This window comes from Chelon labrosus (genome assembly GCF_963514085.1).
Source record: "Chelon labrosus genome assembly, chromosome: 16".
NCBI lineage: Eukaryota > Metazoa > Chordata > Actinopteri > Mugiliformes > Mugilidae > Chelon > Chelon labrosus.
In genome coordinates this window covers 14,589,532-14,605,251 of record NC_140349.1, presented here as the reverse complement: position 1 = coordinate 14,605,251, position 15,720 = coordinate 14,589,532, and the positions used below count along the sequence as shown (strand labels likewise).

General features: G+C 41.4%; 1 protein-coding gene across 1 annotated transcript in view; it reads right to left on the bottom strand.

The window, feature by feature from the left end:
- Positions 1-358: 358 nt before the first annotated feature.
- The window catches only part of poc1bl (POC1 centriolar protein homolog B (Chlamydomonas), like), a 30,995-nt gene continuing 15,633 nt past the window's right edge, over positions 359-15,720 (bottom strand). The window contains exons 12-21 of the mRNA XM_084562626.1: positions 11,165-11,587; positions 10,641-10,810; positions 9,685-9,874; positions 9,202-9,387; positions 8,872-8,989; positions 8,235-8,411; positions 6,553-6,684; positions 6,272-6,385; positions 4,028-4,183; positions 359-3,510 (exon numbers count right to left, since the gene is read on the bottom strand). Coding sequence (XP_084418752.1) covers positions 3,370-3,510; positions 4,028-4,183; positions 6,272-6,385; positions 6,553-6,684; positions 8,235-8,411; positions 8,872-8,989; positions 9,202-9,387; positions 9,685-9,874; positions 10,641-10,810; positions 11,165-11,587 — 1,807 coding nt within the window. The 3' untranslated portion in view covers positions 359-3,369. The remainder of the gene's footprint in view (positions 3,511-4,027; positions 4,184-6,271; positions 6,386-6,552; positions 6,685-8,234; positions 8,412-8,871; positions 8,990-9,201; positions 9,388-9,684; positions 9,875-10,640; positions 10,811-11,164; positions 11,588-15,720) is intronic.

The following is a 15,720-nucleotide window of genomic DNA, read 5'->3' as shown; positions in this document are numbered from 1 at the left end:
CTTATCCTCTACAGTGACATGTTTTTAACACAAAGACGCCTGAAGCACACAGCAAATCATCATCAATGAGCAGACTGCAGGGCAGAGAGTGAACACAAGAGGAAACAGACAGACTTGGCAACATTTCACCACCTCGCCCAGCAGCTGGTGATCAATTCAATCAGATATGGTTGGAAAACTTATCCCCCCCCACAACCCACACACACACACACACACACACACACACACTCCTCTCTCTTTTCTTTTCTCATTATCCTCCGATCGTCTTGATTCACATCTCCGGCAGTTAAAATGCGTTTTAATCGTTACAGATGAGTCACGGTTTAATTGATGTTTCCGACGCCGATGCACATTTTTAAGACTGAATATTAAAAGCAGAAGACACAGTGGTTGACATTACTGATATTTTTACTTAGTTTGATTTTCATTTCACAACAGTTAAAATTGGTTCAAGACATCAAAAGTGACTTCACTTTCCTGATTGCAATATAAGGCCACTGGAGTCGCTGACAGCATCAATACACCCAACAGTGTTGAATTCCAGCATAATATTATTATGAGTGCATGTTTAAATAATTGAAATATCTCCTCTGGAAATATTTCATTACAACTAGAAGATATTTGCTACTATATTCTAACAGTTCTGCACGCTCCGTTAGGATTAGGTGACAATGCTATCAGCCATGTTACAAGTTCAAGTGCTCCAACAGATCCCTGGAAAATCCACATTTACGACAGGTTTGGTCGATGTTTAAAAACTCTATGACCTGCTGCAGAGGTGGCAAATAGCAATTTTATCGCTGCAGCCTGCGCCGGATCAAATTAGCATACAAAAAAAAAAGAAAAAAAAGAAACGCCACAGTAAAGATGTTTTACTATTTAGGACACAGCGGGAATAACAGATGGCCACGGGGGCACAATAAATAACCCTTTGTTAATAACAGGATAGAATATTTATACTGCACTCAGGCTGAAAGGCATAAACTGATGAAAATGGAAAAGCTGTCACTTCCTAAGTGTTCGATACATAAAGCATGAGCACTGTATTAAAGGGGCAATTTCACCTGATCCTGGTGAGCTCGATGTCTCACGGGTGACGCACACAGAGGTCTTAATTCATGGGAACAGTCTCTGGGAAGGTAAGGGAGCAGGAACTCAAACTCTCAGCCTCTTCTGAGGGCCTATAGTGCTCTTCTATAGAAGATCAACCACTGTCAGTGTACACAGTCAGCATTACATGCTATCACTGAATCATTGAAACAGATGCCTCATCCCTCTTTTAGTGGTGCTGATCATAATCTTTCAACCGGTCATTTCACTTATTACTGTACCTCGTACTGCCTGCACCATAATGTATTACTTCTAATCCAAACAAAAAGCCTTTATGGACTATAGGAAACTTTAAAAAAAAAAAAAACAGGAATTATGTCCATATCCAGTATGTTTGCCATTTATTTTCAATATAGCTAGTATCCCACCTATTTAGAAAAACCCCACCGTGCAATGAAGATACGATTTTATTGCACAGTAGGGTTTTTTCCAATAGTACTGGAAAATATTTCTCATTCATCATCTACCGTGAGTAGAGTTCTGAATCAATAACAAAAGTCCTTTTCAGCGTGATCGTCCCCTAACATCCAATTCTTAACAGAACTCCTGTGAGACTAATGGGCCAACAGCCCATGAAGGTTAATGGTAAGGAAAAGGTCACAAATTGCTTCATAGAGTCTCCTCCATTATCTCCTTCTGTCAAAAACTGTACTCCTGAAGACTTCCGTTCATAAATCAAACCTTCAACCACGCGAGCGCACAAGTGCTCGTCCGAGGAGGATTTGGCTGGCGCGAGGCCCAAAGATAAGTCTGCACACCTCTGACACAGAAAGGAAGAGGAGGTGATAAAGAATTGGGAGAGGACCGGGAAATCAATCAGGAAGCCATCTGGCATCCGAGCACTCTGGAGACGCTGAGAACTGTCTACTCCTCCGCTGTGCTTGCCTTCGACTCTCTGCATAGCCTGAGGGACAGACACACTGGTGGCCACAGCTCCAGTTCGGAGGGATCTATAGTTGTCTGATGGATGGACACAAAAGCGCCAGCGTGCACGAATCTGTGCAACCCGTGGGGATACCTCCATGTCTGTGCATAGTGAGACTGTACCAGCCTAAAAACTGCTCTCTTTCCGTTTTAAAATTTACATTCAGTAAGAGCATTCTTCACAGTCCTAAAATGATATTATAAGTTGTTTCTTTTTTACATCAGGCACTTTCTATGGGCTCCAAGAGCTGATTTCAGTGCCCATGCATTTGTACCTAACAGTATTAACAGTAGAGAATAAATGATTTGAGACTAAGGTTGACATAGGTCTGCAGTGGAGCGCTGAAATAACACAGTAATTAGTCTCATCTAATAAATACACGGTTTAAAACCAACATATTTGACACCACCTTCATAAAAATATGGCTATGAATAAGTATTCTCAAGCTGCATATCATTCAGAGATTTACACTACACTGAAAAAAGTAAAATGACAGTTGCCACTTTATCTTACTTTAACTGCAAAATGACTTAACTGAAAGCAGAACAGGACAAGACCGGAGTCTCTCCTGATGTCAGTAGTTCGGTGATTAAGCTGAAGAGGTACTTGCATAATGCCTGTGATGTATGGCTTTTTTTCTGAGCCACTGGTATGTAGGAGTAGCAAGCACTCATCACGTCCTGAAAAGGTTCTTAATAAAATACCTGAATTTGTCCCACTTCCTCTTGACAAGATACAATGAAAGAAAGGAGTGTGCAGAGAGGAGCGCGGGCCCCCTCTACAGGAGAAGGCGGGAATGTCAAATGATGCCTCATGACGTGGCTCTGGGATTCACTGCAAGGCCAGCCACTAGCTTATAGCTGGTTCTGAGTTTGTTGAGATTTATGAAGCAGTTGCTATTCTTTCAGATGAATCTTTCTGTGCGTCTCCATCCCTGTTTGGGTAAAGCAAAGGAGCTGAACTGATCTCCTGCTGGGTAAACGAAAAATAAGAAAAATGCCAGCATGCGCAGTGGATTATCACAAATTCTCAAACATCTCCTTGATTAGAAAAATAATGCATATTCTTGTTCGGCACCCGTCTCCCTGCGACATATATCTGCACATCTTTAGAAAATAAGCGCCAATTATACTCTAAGTAACCTATATGTTCATGACATCCAGCTGGCACAAAAATGTGCAAAAGTTTAAAAGAAAGGAAGCACAGAGGTGTCCTCCATTGGGCTCCTTTTAGGGGCAAGGCAATATCAAACATCCTTTCGAAATTAAATCCACTCATATCCCACGCTTCAAGGTGTGGGCCCCGGATGAGAAATATATTTCACCAGATTCACACTATAACATTCTCTCCTCGAAGAACCACTTTTGGTAGGGGGTGTCAGAACAGGGTTGGAGCGAAGGGGCCGGTGTCCCGTTGTCTGTCTTGTCTACCGCCTGAACACACCTCTGGCTGTGGGCATGGTACAAACTCCCGTCCTGAAAACAACCATTTTGGGAAATATTTATTATGAAGAAACTGATTATAAAGATAAAACACAATTGTTACAGCATGTGCGGGTTAAAATGGCCAACACTTAGTTATAAATAGTACTCTTCATCTCCTTTATAAAAGCAACACCATTTACTACAAAAACATCAATTTCTGTTTTTCTTCCCGCTATATTTCAGTTCCCAGCTCTCACACATCTATTCCATCTTTTGGAGAGACTAAACAACTCTCAGCATTGTGTGGTGAATACTGTTAGTACTCTGATTTACAGTTGGTGTTGAACACCTGTGAAGTGTCTCAGAAAAGCTGGCTTGGCATGATTTAGTATAGTTCCATATTGTAAAGGATTAGAGGTGGTTTTAGAGGGAAAGTCATATATAATGCAGAGCAATAAAGGAGTTTTAAGGACTGATTCGTGTTCTACTTCTTTTTCTCTCTCAGACAACAACCCCAGTTGCCGTATTAGTTCACGTTTTACCGCTCTTAGTTTAAATTCCAGCTTACCTCTCGGAGGACAAACTTCTGGTCCACAGGTACGGGCTGTCCTCGTTTTTTGCAGAGCTGGATGGTCAGGTATGTACTGACGCTGTCACCCACAACACACCCAGCGGGATCCCTTGTGTTATAACATATCTCACCGTCCACAGAGTATTCAAAGAACTGCAGAAAGAGACGAAAAAACGTCTGAGTTCCCATTCAAATCTCTTAAAAATTTAAAAAGGAAAACAGTTTCATCAACAGTTTTTTTGTTTTTCACTTCAGCTCAGCCAATAGAAATAATCGCATTTTAGTATATGTATGCACAATTTCAAGCATAATATGTCATAGTCGCTATCAGGGAAGCTGTACATGAATGTAGAAAAAGGATATGCAGCAAGAAAGCAAATGGACACAGTGTACAAAGATATGGTTCGTGTGTGCGTTTGTCTACGTGCGCACGGGTACTGCCAGCATGTGCACAGACTATGAATGAAAGCACGGAATGTGATTGTGGGCCATGCAGAGCACCCTCACGAGGCAGACAGCACACGCACTGCAGAGCCCATTCTCTACAAAGACGATCAGTGTGTGGCCACAGTGGGGTTCAGGAATAACAATGTTAAATTTCGCAGTGCTTCCTAGATTACTGACAACCACAGAGGAAAAAAGATCGGGGAGATGCACTCTCCCTTTGTATCAGCAACGCCAACTTATCATTTTGTGAATTTGCGTAAGGCAAACAAGCCTGTGATTTCCAGAATTGTACAACCAGTTTGTACAAGCATAACGTGGTCCTCACTGTGAGGAAATATAAGTAGCTATTTATGATCATGATTGCTGTTGGTTAGGTAACTGAAAAATGGGATGTGATGGAGAACAGGGGGAGAAGTACATTTCAAGGTTAGAGTAAAAGAACAATTATATTGAATTCAAAGATCAATGTGGCTTGTAAAGGTTTCTTTGAAAAGTGGCACGGAGCAAGTATAATGCAAGCACACACTACTATGGTCATGGAAATGATTTGTTAAGCTTTAAGTAGCCAATAACACCTCCTTGAGGGCCGACATTGATCACCTTCAACAGAGCGCAAGAGCTGAAGCTGTGTTTGTGACTGCTGCAAGTGTCGCGGTTTGTATTTGTGCACTTGCATGAAGTGTATTCAAAGAACATCAGCAGCAAAGTTAAATTGTGTGATACTATAAAGTTAAATTTGAAAGAACTGTATTCAGGTCTAATCAAAGGATTTAGCCATTGCTTCTTACAGTCCAGAAATTTGCATTGTGGTTTGGGGTGGTCCGTCGGCCCGTCCCATTCTTGTGAACACAATATTCAGGAACACCGAAACAGAATCAGCCACAAATTCTCACTTGGATTAAAGGATGAACTGATTAGATTTGGTGTTCAAGCATCACTGTGTATCACCTCACAAAAGACGTTGTGGCCACTTTCTTAACAAGTCTATTTTTCAGTGGGATCGGTATGGACCATCAGAGGAGCTTGAGGACCAGTGAAACAACAAGACTTAAACGGAGGACAAGTACAGATGCCAATGAAAAGCAAGGTAAGGGTAAATAGGAGTCCAAGGACAATCCTGTATATGGATCAGTAAGAAGTCATTGACAAACCTAAGGGAGCAATTAGAAGCCAGTCTGGAATGCACAAGACTACAGAGGTGAAAATTAGTAAAAAGAAAGTGGGCAAACACCAGCTTTTTGAATTTACTTACTTTAGGTTTTACACGGTCTTATTACCAATTGATCAAGAGCTGTAAATGTGCACCTTGACAGCTGATGAGCTAGATCACTATGTAACCTAATGCTAAGCCTAATCCTAACACCTTGAGAGAATGTCTTCAGTTTTTGCACTAATTAGAATTTGGTGGCAAAAGGTTCAGAGGTCAAAGGCCACTGCGAGCTCACAAAGCCCATTTTTGACCTTAACATTTCATGTGCAATTTATACAGAATTTAACACTAATGTCTAACAGGATAATATAATGATGTGATGACATTTTATATCCCAAAGGTCAGCTTCACTGTGACATCATAGTGTCAGAAACAGTTATTAAATTCATCCCATGCCTTCCCTACATACAGTATTTCATACAAGTCTAGACAGACATGAAAATGACCTTCAACTTGACTGACTGGTTGAGATGTACATCCAAATTTTAAGGTGTTTTTTTTTTTTTTATACATATTATAGTTTTGTGATTTTAAGAGAAAGAACACTTAATTTTTTTCTGGCCTGTAAGACTGATATCCCTTACCTGGTTTTGACCCATGCCATGACACGGGTAAAGGGTGACTCTCTGGCCAACCATGTTGTGGTCATCTTTAGGGTTGTAGTCAAAGCAGTAGTTTGTCTTGCCCCGGTTCTTCAACTGGCAAAAACAACACCATCAATCAATCTTTTCTTAATCATTAGGCTGAATGCCAGAATGTATTTTATAGTTAAATATGTCTCTAGTCTGCACAGCTCACATTAAAAGCAACCAAAGTGAAAAAACTGTGTATCAAAGTCTAATGTTCATTGGTCACTTCCGCTCACCATTCCAAACATGCCCGGCCGATCTTGTGGGACGTAAATATCGGGGTAAACATTATCCAGATACCACCTGAAGTTCTTACAGCCCAGCTTCTCTCTAAGCTTCTTCCGCTCTGTCACGTCTCCAAAGGCCTCCTGGAAACAAAGACGGCAAATGACAGCGCCACCTCATTATTTTAGCTTCACCTTTCTGCCTCAGCATTAACGAGAACAGAGTTGCTACGGATAGATATTAAAATGCAATCAAGCTGGCATCTTATCCTCAAACATGTGTGAACACTCGATAAAGTCAACATCTGACAGCTGCTGTGTATTCATTGTAATGCACTATGCTAAAAAAAACAATAGCACCATTAGAACAGATTTCAAGGAACGCCACACCTTAAAACAAACACACCTTTTAACAGAGAGCCACACTTACACTAGGTGCTGGTTAAAGAATGGTGATGTGTACATAGTTTAAGAGTCACGCAACAATAGTTGACACACTAACCACAATATGCAGAAGAACAATGATTCGCAAGACAGGTAAATCTAGTATACCACAGGACAGGTGCCAGTTAGGAGACATGGTGACGGTAAGTAAGCCCAGTCAGAATTTTGTCTATGGATCAATAAAGGGTAATTGAATCAAACCTAAAGGAGCAACTAGAAGCCAGTCTAATGTGGGTAAACTTACAGCACTCCGAATCTAGTGTATCTAGGTTGAACACTGGCTTATAACTAATTAATCAAGAGTTGTAAACATAACTAACATGGACTGACGGGTAACTCATCAACTTGACAGTTTCAGTGATCTGTCACCCTGCAAACCCCAATGTAACCCAACTCTATGAGGTGACAGTGCTGTCGGCTGTCAGACCAACAGGGAAAGGACACGTTAAAAATTAACCTCAAATGTATCAGACGAGTTATCTCGCTCATAAGCTTGGAACCACTTTGTTTGGGGACTAAATTACAACAGAGATTAAGAATTAAGTATTACTATTCTGGGTATCTAAAACTCATCAAAGTTGTGGAAGTGTCGGAATAAAATAACGAAAATGATGAAATGTGAAATAAAGCTTAAAAGCTGGAAAATGACATCATGAAAATAAAAACATATATTTTTGTATGAATGCGTATCGACCCGCAAATCAAAAAAAGGAGCGGCAGCAGTGCTCGGTTGGAGGCCTTAATAGATTACCTTTTGGCAGGGCTACCTTCTCTCAGGGAGATTGGAGACCTGATCTGTGTTTAGAGAGCTTCTCCTCTTAACTACACTGTCACACACTGGCCCGCACACGCACGCACAAACACGGCAGGGCACCCCATGGGTTTGCACTGCTCTCACCCTGTCAAGGACAGATGGGTGACACCCAATGGCACCAAGTGACATGGAAAGGCGGTAATCACACACCGGAATGCCCTGACTCCCCTGTCACCTTGGGTGTCTGCCGCTCATGTATCCCAAGTGTCACTTAATCAGGGGAGCTTTCACAGCACAGTGGGACAGCAGTGTTAGTACAGGTGTGTGTATTTTGCAAGAGCGTGTGTTGGTGAAATCAAGGCAAGGCAAGGAATACGCAGCCTTCACAATGTTACATAAAACAGTCATTAAATATGCCACAATGCCTGCTCGAAGAACAGTTCTGGTTTGATACCACTTAAACATACACACACTCACACCATCTGTGCACACTCACCAGCCGTGCGTGGGGGCTTCGATGGTAGTAGACCTCCTTGTATTCATCCATCCAGACCTCAGCCGCTCTCACGCTGTTTGCCAACGCTTTGCTCCGTGAGTAAGGGGCCTTTTTAGGGAACACATGACCCACGTGGGAGCATGGGTGGATCTCCAGGCTGCCCCCACACTGCCAAATCTAACGCACATCAACAACACCACCATGAGGATTTGGTTAGCCTCTCGGCCATGATTCAATCAGGCAACACAAAGCACGGCCTTGTTGTAAAGGGAACTTGGAAACAGAAAAGCTGTTTTGTTGTTAGCAAGAAATATTTTTGGTTTCTTCCCTTTGGGGAATTTGGTTATAGCAGAAAAGGGATGATCGAATTCTTCACTGCAATTAAAGCATTAAGTTCTCTGGCTTGCTTCCACTGGTTGTTTTGTGAAAAGCTTTCATTGTGGTTGTGAGTTGTCATATGGGCCTTGGTCAGTGTAAATCAGACCTGGTTGCCTCGTTAGTGCTGAAAGTAGTGAACATTTTCATGTCAGTATGGACGTAGTATGTTCACTGTGCCTATCTTGCATAAAGCTAGGGGCTAGTACAAACATAAACTGAATACGTGTATGAAAATATACACAGACCCACAAATTCTTACCCTGAAGGAAAACTCAAGGTTCTCTCCTCCCCACACCTCCATTCCTGTGTCATATGTCCCCAGGTAATGGAAGTAGTTCTTGCCTACAGAAAACAGCCCACCTGCCATAGTAGGAGACCTGGCAAAAAACAAAAATCAAATTAGGCAATAATTAAACAGGATTGTATTAACTATGACCAGCCTGATAAGACAGATATAACGATCTGAGGATGAAGAATGATATGTAAGCTCAGGGTTTAATACGAATAACAATGCACTGACTGTCCTCAAATGTTTTTTTTTTTAACAAATATTTGCATGGAATTTGTTTGGGTGATAAAAAAAACACACCTGATGACATCAGTGGGTGAGCGACGGCGTTTCTGCTCATAATCTGGAACAGGATGCCAAGTAAAGACCAACCGCCAATCGAACCCCCCAATTTGAGGTTCTCCAGAGTTGCCTAAATACTGGAAGGTGTTCCAGTCTATCACGTCAATGACGGGGCACACCACAGCCGTCGGCTCCTCTTTGATCCTTGCGGAGAAGGGAGAGAAAGGTTGTTGACAGGGGGAAGCAGTGCTACAAAGCAAGCAATTTGTTCATCTCAAATGTCCGTGTAAGCTCTTTCTGTTGCCCCTGCTTGAAAAAAATAAATAAATGAGTATTGAGCTATTGAGTCAGCTGCAGAAGCGTGTTCCAGCAGGTGCCTGGTAGAGATTCAGCACTCCACTCTGTAACAGGTGGACAAAAAGACAGTCTTTCTAAAGGCCACACTTTGGCACAATACTCCGGGGGGAAGGAGTTCTTTCACCGATGAGTGTTTTTTCTCACCTGTGGAGCAGGGGCTCTAACCAGCCTTCATGACACTCGCAATGACAATCCAGGAAGGTCAGCACATCACCCGTGGAAATGGACGCTCCGAGCAACCGAGCCCGCACTAGACCTTCCCTCTTTGTGGCTCGTATCAGACGCACCTTCCTCAGACCTGAGATGTACCTTTCCAGTGGCTCCTTCAAGTGAGCTTCAAGTAATCAACCAGATAAAAAGAAAGCATCGTAAAACTGGTTATTATCTGTGCGTATAAACTGGATTGAGATACGTTACATTTGTCACACTAAACTAAAAAATAAACAAAAGCACAATAGAAGAAACTAAAGGACTGACTGGAAACGATGTGTGACTGGTTTGTTGTTCAATCATGTATGTAACCAAAGGCAGAGGGAGAGGCAGACGTTGCTTCATTTATATTAGAACCACTCCCTTAGTGTCTCAGCAGCATGTAGTCTGAGTACGGAAAACACTGGACGACTTCAGCTAGGGCAAACTGAAAACGCATCCTGCTTTAGTTCATCGTTAAACAGGCTGCAAATTCTGTCTCATTTTCCTGTTCGACATGTGACCACGAGATTAAGAATTGATACAACCTTCCACGAGACCAGTCATTTTATAACATTTACTAATTATTTTTACATTATTTCCTTATTCATATGGAAAGTAAAAATACATTCATTCATGTGAGACTGACAGCCTCTGAGTAAGGTGTCTCCTTTATCTATATCCTAGTTTTCATATCCTGTTACTGCCTTCCTGTATCTGTTTAACTTACTAAATTGCTGACATATCAGTCAGTCCTCCTCCCTCTATTCACCTTACAGACCAGTGACTGCCTCTGCCCGTGTACTTCCATATGTGCACACCTAACCTTATATGACTGTCAGCCTGCCATCCCCCCCAGTCCACACCCACCCCCTCCTTGTCCATCAAGTCTCCCCCGTCCGTGCCCGTACCTCTGTCGCTGTAGTCGTCCACCAGCACCACCTCCTTCAGCAGGATGTCAGGGGAAGTCTCCAGCACGCTGTGGACGGTCCTCAGCAGGGTGGACCAGGCCTCGTTGTAGAAGGCGATAACCACAGAGGTTGTTGGTAAGGACCTGTAGTCATACTTCAGCTCTTTGCAGCTGCAGTGTAGGAGGGTTCATGTGTTGGGACACAGACCAAAGCGACGGAGGTGAGGTTGAGTAATTGGGATAAGACTACATAATTATATCTTGGTATGAGCCGGCTGTGAAAAGCTTACACCTTGTAGCCTATATTACCCTCTGATAACCGAGAGAAGTGAAGATAAGGCAAACTGCAGTTATTACTCCACCTCAAAAGCTTATAACTAACTACTTTAAGAACCAACATTGTGACATTTTCTGAACTGAGTTTGCTGGGATATTCAAACTGCCTAAATCCCCTCTAAACTTTATTAGTGGATGACAATAGTGTTATGTGTTTTAATGGTTGACACTACTCAAGCTGTTACTCACAGTGGGTTCCATCTCTCTGGCAGCCTGCGGTGCAGAGACACTTTATCACTGACATAAATGTTGACCTGGTGAGCATTCAGAGCTTCCTCTTCTTTTTTTCTCTCCTCTGCGTTCAAAGTCAGTTTCACGGCTCTCCCCATTTCTCCCAGGGCATTTAAATCCAAGGGAGGCTTCTCGTAGACGGGCTTCTTGAGCTGCTCGTTGTCCACCTCGCTCAAACCAGGGGCATCTCGCCGATTTGCCCCGCTCGCTTGTCCGGAGTTGTGTTTGGAAAATATGAGATAGCCCACTAAAGTGGCACCAAAGAGGAAAAAAAGTAACTTGGGTCGAGTCCTTCTTCCGTATGCTGCCATCGCGTCGTTTCCTTTGCAAAGTGGTGTCCAGGTTTCATGCCCTGGGTGGCAACACTCCGCTGGAACTACGCTGGCAAAGTGAGCTTTTCACTTTCACCAGCCTCGTCGCGTTTCCGCATCCACCACTACTTAGTGAGCGTCCTGCATACTTTCCAAGTTAATGTCCTGATGTTTATCTCAAGTTGCTTCTCAGGGGCGAACTCCCAGCTACCAACTTAGGCGGAACCTCTGAAGTGTTTCTCTTCGCGAACACTCCTTCCTTAACTGCTGTCTTTAACTGCGTGCTGGAGGAGTGGGAAAGGATTAACAAACTCGGATTATCTAACAGATATCTCTTCGGATTAGTTAGCTACCTAACCTGCACGAGACATAACACAACTAGGTCAAATCAAAAAGCCCCAGACCGTTATTTCGGTTACTTTTCAGCGAGGAAAGTTTAATTAAACGCACACACTTCGCCTCCTCCGCAAGACTAAATTGTTTGTTAAAACAACTGCCTAACACACCTACAAAAAAAATAAATAATAATAACACAAACGGTGAATGGGGATAAACTGGACTAACTGGACCTCCACGCTACTTGAACTTGATTTGAAGTCAACGATTAAACTAGCCGAGCTAGCAACTACGCTTCCGGTTTATGAATATCAAAATAAAAGTCAGGGACCTGCTTTTTAAATCATACTTGAACACAGTTAAACACACAACAAAAAACAAAATAGCATAATCCATGCTGGGATTTTTCTTTCTTATAAATCATAAAAGTATCACAAAAGTCATTCTTATAAGTCATATAGCTATTGCTTATCCGAAGCAAAATAGAGGTCATGAAATAACGTATTTTTTGTAATGTAATCAAATTTATTCACTGTCCTTAAATTAATCAGTCAATTTCCTTGTATTTTAGTGCAGTAGGCAAAAAACAAAAAAACGATTCATCAAGACCGTGTTGATCGTGATAAGGTACATAAATAAATATAAGGCACCGTCCTCTTTATTTTTTATTCATTTATTTACGTTTTTCACAACTAATTTCCGAAGATGACTTCATTTACAAAAAAAAATAAAAAATACAAAAAAAACAAAACAACAACTTTTAACTTGAAGGAAGATCCGGTTTTACAGGAGTGCCTTCTGTGACTTGGAAGATAAAGTTTACTCGAATTTATCTCAAGTGGAGGCGCAAGCAGTAAAACTGTAAACCTTATACAGACAGTCAGTTTAATGACTACTTCCGGGAGCCATGTCCTAGTACCCAGGTTTGAGCATGTGACTGATTAACGTTTGGTTAACATTGTTCCGCCCTTAAATATTTTGTTTGCTGATATTAATAACACGTCCATTTCATTTTACCTACTTCAAAACTCATTAATCCTCAAAACTCACCTTTAACTGTCCCATATTATAATTCTAAAACTGCTTTAGTGACCCCGGGCAAACCCAGTACCCAAATGATTTACCTTTCATATACGGCCTGTTGTCCCTCATATGAAACTGATATGAAAACTCTTGACACCAAAGATGAAATCTGACACAAAACGTATGTTTAAGCAAATTAAAGTGCTAAATAATTAAGGCGATCATTCAAGGCGAGAAGGTAATTTGAGTGGCATACTGTTTGATCGAGTACCCATATTGTGAAAACTACAAAGAGACAGGGGAAGGCAACAAGTCATCCGGAGTGTTGTAATATATCACGGCACACTGGGCTTGTCGTGTCTGTCAGAGGCACAATATCTGTGTGGATGCATGAGGGGGTTTTCATTTAGGACAGGATGATGGATAACTTTTTCCATGCAACAGATATTTGGTGCATCAGGAAAATAGAACAGTTGGTAGTTTCTGTTGTCACGCCACTATGGGAAAGTATTTGTCTCATGTGGAAAAGGAAACATTTATTCCAGATCAGCAGCTTTTTTTAATTAATAAATGAATTTGTCGATGATGGAAATGCATATAATGATAAAAAAAATTATCAACTTGAAGAATTTATTGATGCAAAGTTAAAAAGCTTTATCACATACAGCAAGATGATGGAATTAAGTTCATCTGAACTTTCATCGACATTTCTATTATAATATGCGGTAGAACCTGTTGGCCACTCCTCAGATTTGTTTTGTTAATGAATTTCTTTCAACCCAGAAACTTGGAAGCTGCTATTGAGCAACCACAAGCTTCGAGTAACAGGAGTGACTTGAATTCATTGCTGTGTCTCGTCACGCTTTACGTATCTTGTGTGTATTGTTCTTTCCCTGTACATCTTCTTAGTGTTTGAATCAAGGTGTGTAGGTGCGTCCTGGTATGTAATTGTGTTTTAGGGTTTGTAAATTCTTTGTAAATTCTTTAAAATGTTGAAATATTAAAATAAGAACTGTATAAAATCTGACTTGCTCTGATTAAAATAGACTGAGTAGCAATATTTGGCCTTCATATGTTTTTATTAATGTATTTTGTGTGTGCAATCATTTTCTTAGCCCATAGACGCAAAGACAACGAGCATTGTGGTTAAAAAGTTAAACCATGAGTGTAATTCCACTCCATTTGGTCTCAATGCACCACTATCTCTACTATCAGAATCAGAATGCTTCTCTTTTTCTTGCCTGTGGCTCGACAGCTGCAGTGAGTGTTATTTGCTTTGCTTCCAGTAGGTGGCGCCACACGACTATGAATGCTGTTATCCACGCTTAAATGACATGAGCAGTGCAGGGCCGGGGCCTTGGGCAGATTCCCAGTCTTTGGCAAATTCAAAAACTAATTTCATGTTGTTTCTCAAATCCTGGCACAATAACAAGTCATCTTTGAGTTACAGCATTTTTTGCAAAATTGTGCGCGTGTACCAGAGGCAGTAAAAACACCACAAAAACATGTACTTGTGGTTATATTTTTTTATTATTCTTTCAATCATCCCAACAGCTCTAATCTTTTTTTTATTTTTTTTAATATTCATCCCAGTTAAACACCTCCTTTCTTCTTCTTCATATCAAGTAATCACCCTCCCTTTTGCATTATCAGTAGTTTTAGAGGCGCATTGTCACCGTTTCCCTCGGTCCCTTAAGCCAAACATTATTCACAAAGGTTACACTAAATTGGAGTCGTCTTACGTGTTTATCTACTGTACTGTATCCATTGATCAGTATGAATACCTCATGTTCATGAATTCAAAGGGCCACAGAGACCAAACATGCTCAGCGACAATCAGTCTCTTGAGCAAATAGGCGGTAGGTGAATAGCTGCTATTCACCAAACGTGTCTACAGCATTAACACCGAGTCTCTTGGTCCTTGAATCCCAGTAGAAACACCAATGCGGAGTTCAGTGGAGGGGAGGGGGCAAAATAAAGCAGGAGCGTTTTTGACGTAGTTTCAAGTAGAGTTTACACACAGGAGTCTCAACTAAACAGCGGCACGGAGATGCTTCTTTTGAGGCTTTCTGTGACTCAGTAAAATCAAGTTCATCCAGACAGTTTTGTTTTTAGCATGTCAAATGCTCTAAACACATTTTGACATCCACTATCCCATTTCATTTTGGCACGCAAGGTTTTTTTTTCTCTTCCTTTCTTTTAAGATGGCAGTTTTTCAAAAGCATAGCAAAGGAGGATTAAGGTGTATTCTCAATTTTACACAACAGGGGATGAATAGATTACAACATTCCTGTCAGTTCACTGAACCCTCTGGGGCAAAATGCACTTAGTTCAAGTGCTTAATGAACACTTCAAGTCTTGTTCAGACAGTATTCTGCCTTGAAACCCGCTCCACTGAGATAAGATGGAATTGAGAAGCAGTCTAGTATGACCACGGTGCTCTATTCCCTGTTTTCCCCTCACATGATGGAGCTTGTTAGGAAGTAACTAGTCTGGGGCAAAACACTGCTGACCTTACATTCCAGGCACATCTTCTTTCAGCAGCGTTAACAACTGATAGTGAATATTTAACAATAATAACATGCACAACAACTGCACATTAAGGTGACATTCTCTAGTGCAACATGTATTTGCAGCTAGTTTTTCAAGGAAACTACCTCCTCTCTCTCTCTCTGAAGGCACTTCTTCACGTCCCCGCACAGCCACATCAGTTACACTGCTTTCAAGCTGCTGCAAGAACACACAACGATAACGACACTTCAGGTGTGCAATGTACTCCATTTTGGTTGCAGAGGCACTTGGATGAAAGGAAAAGCAAAAAAATAAAAATAAAAAAAAAAAATG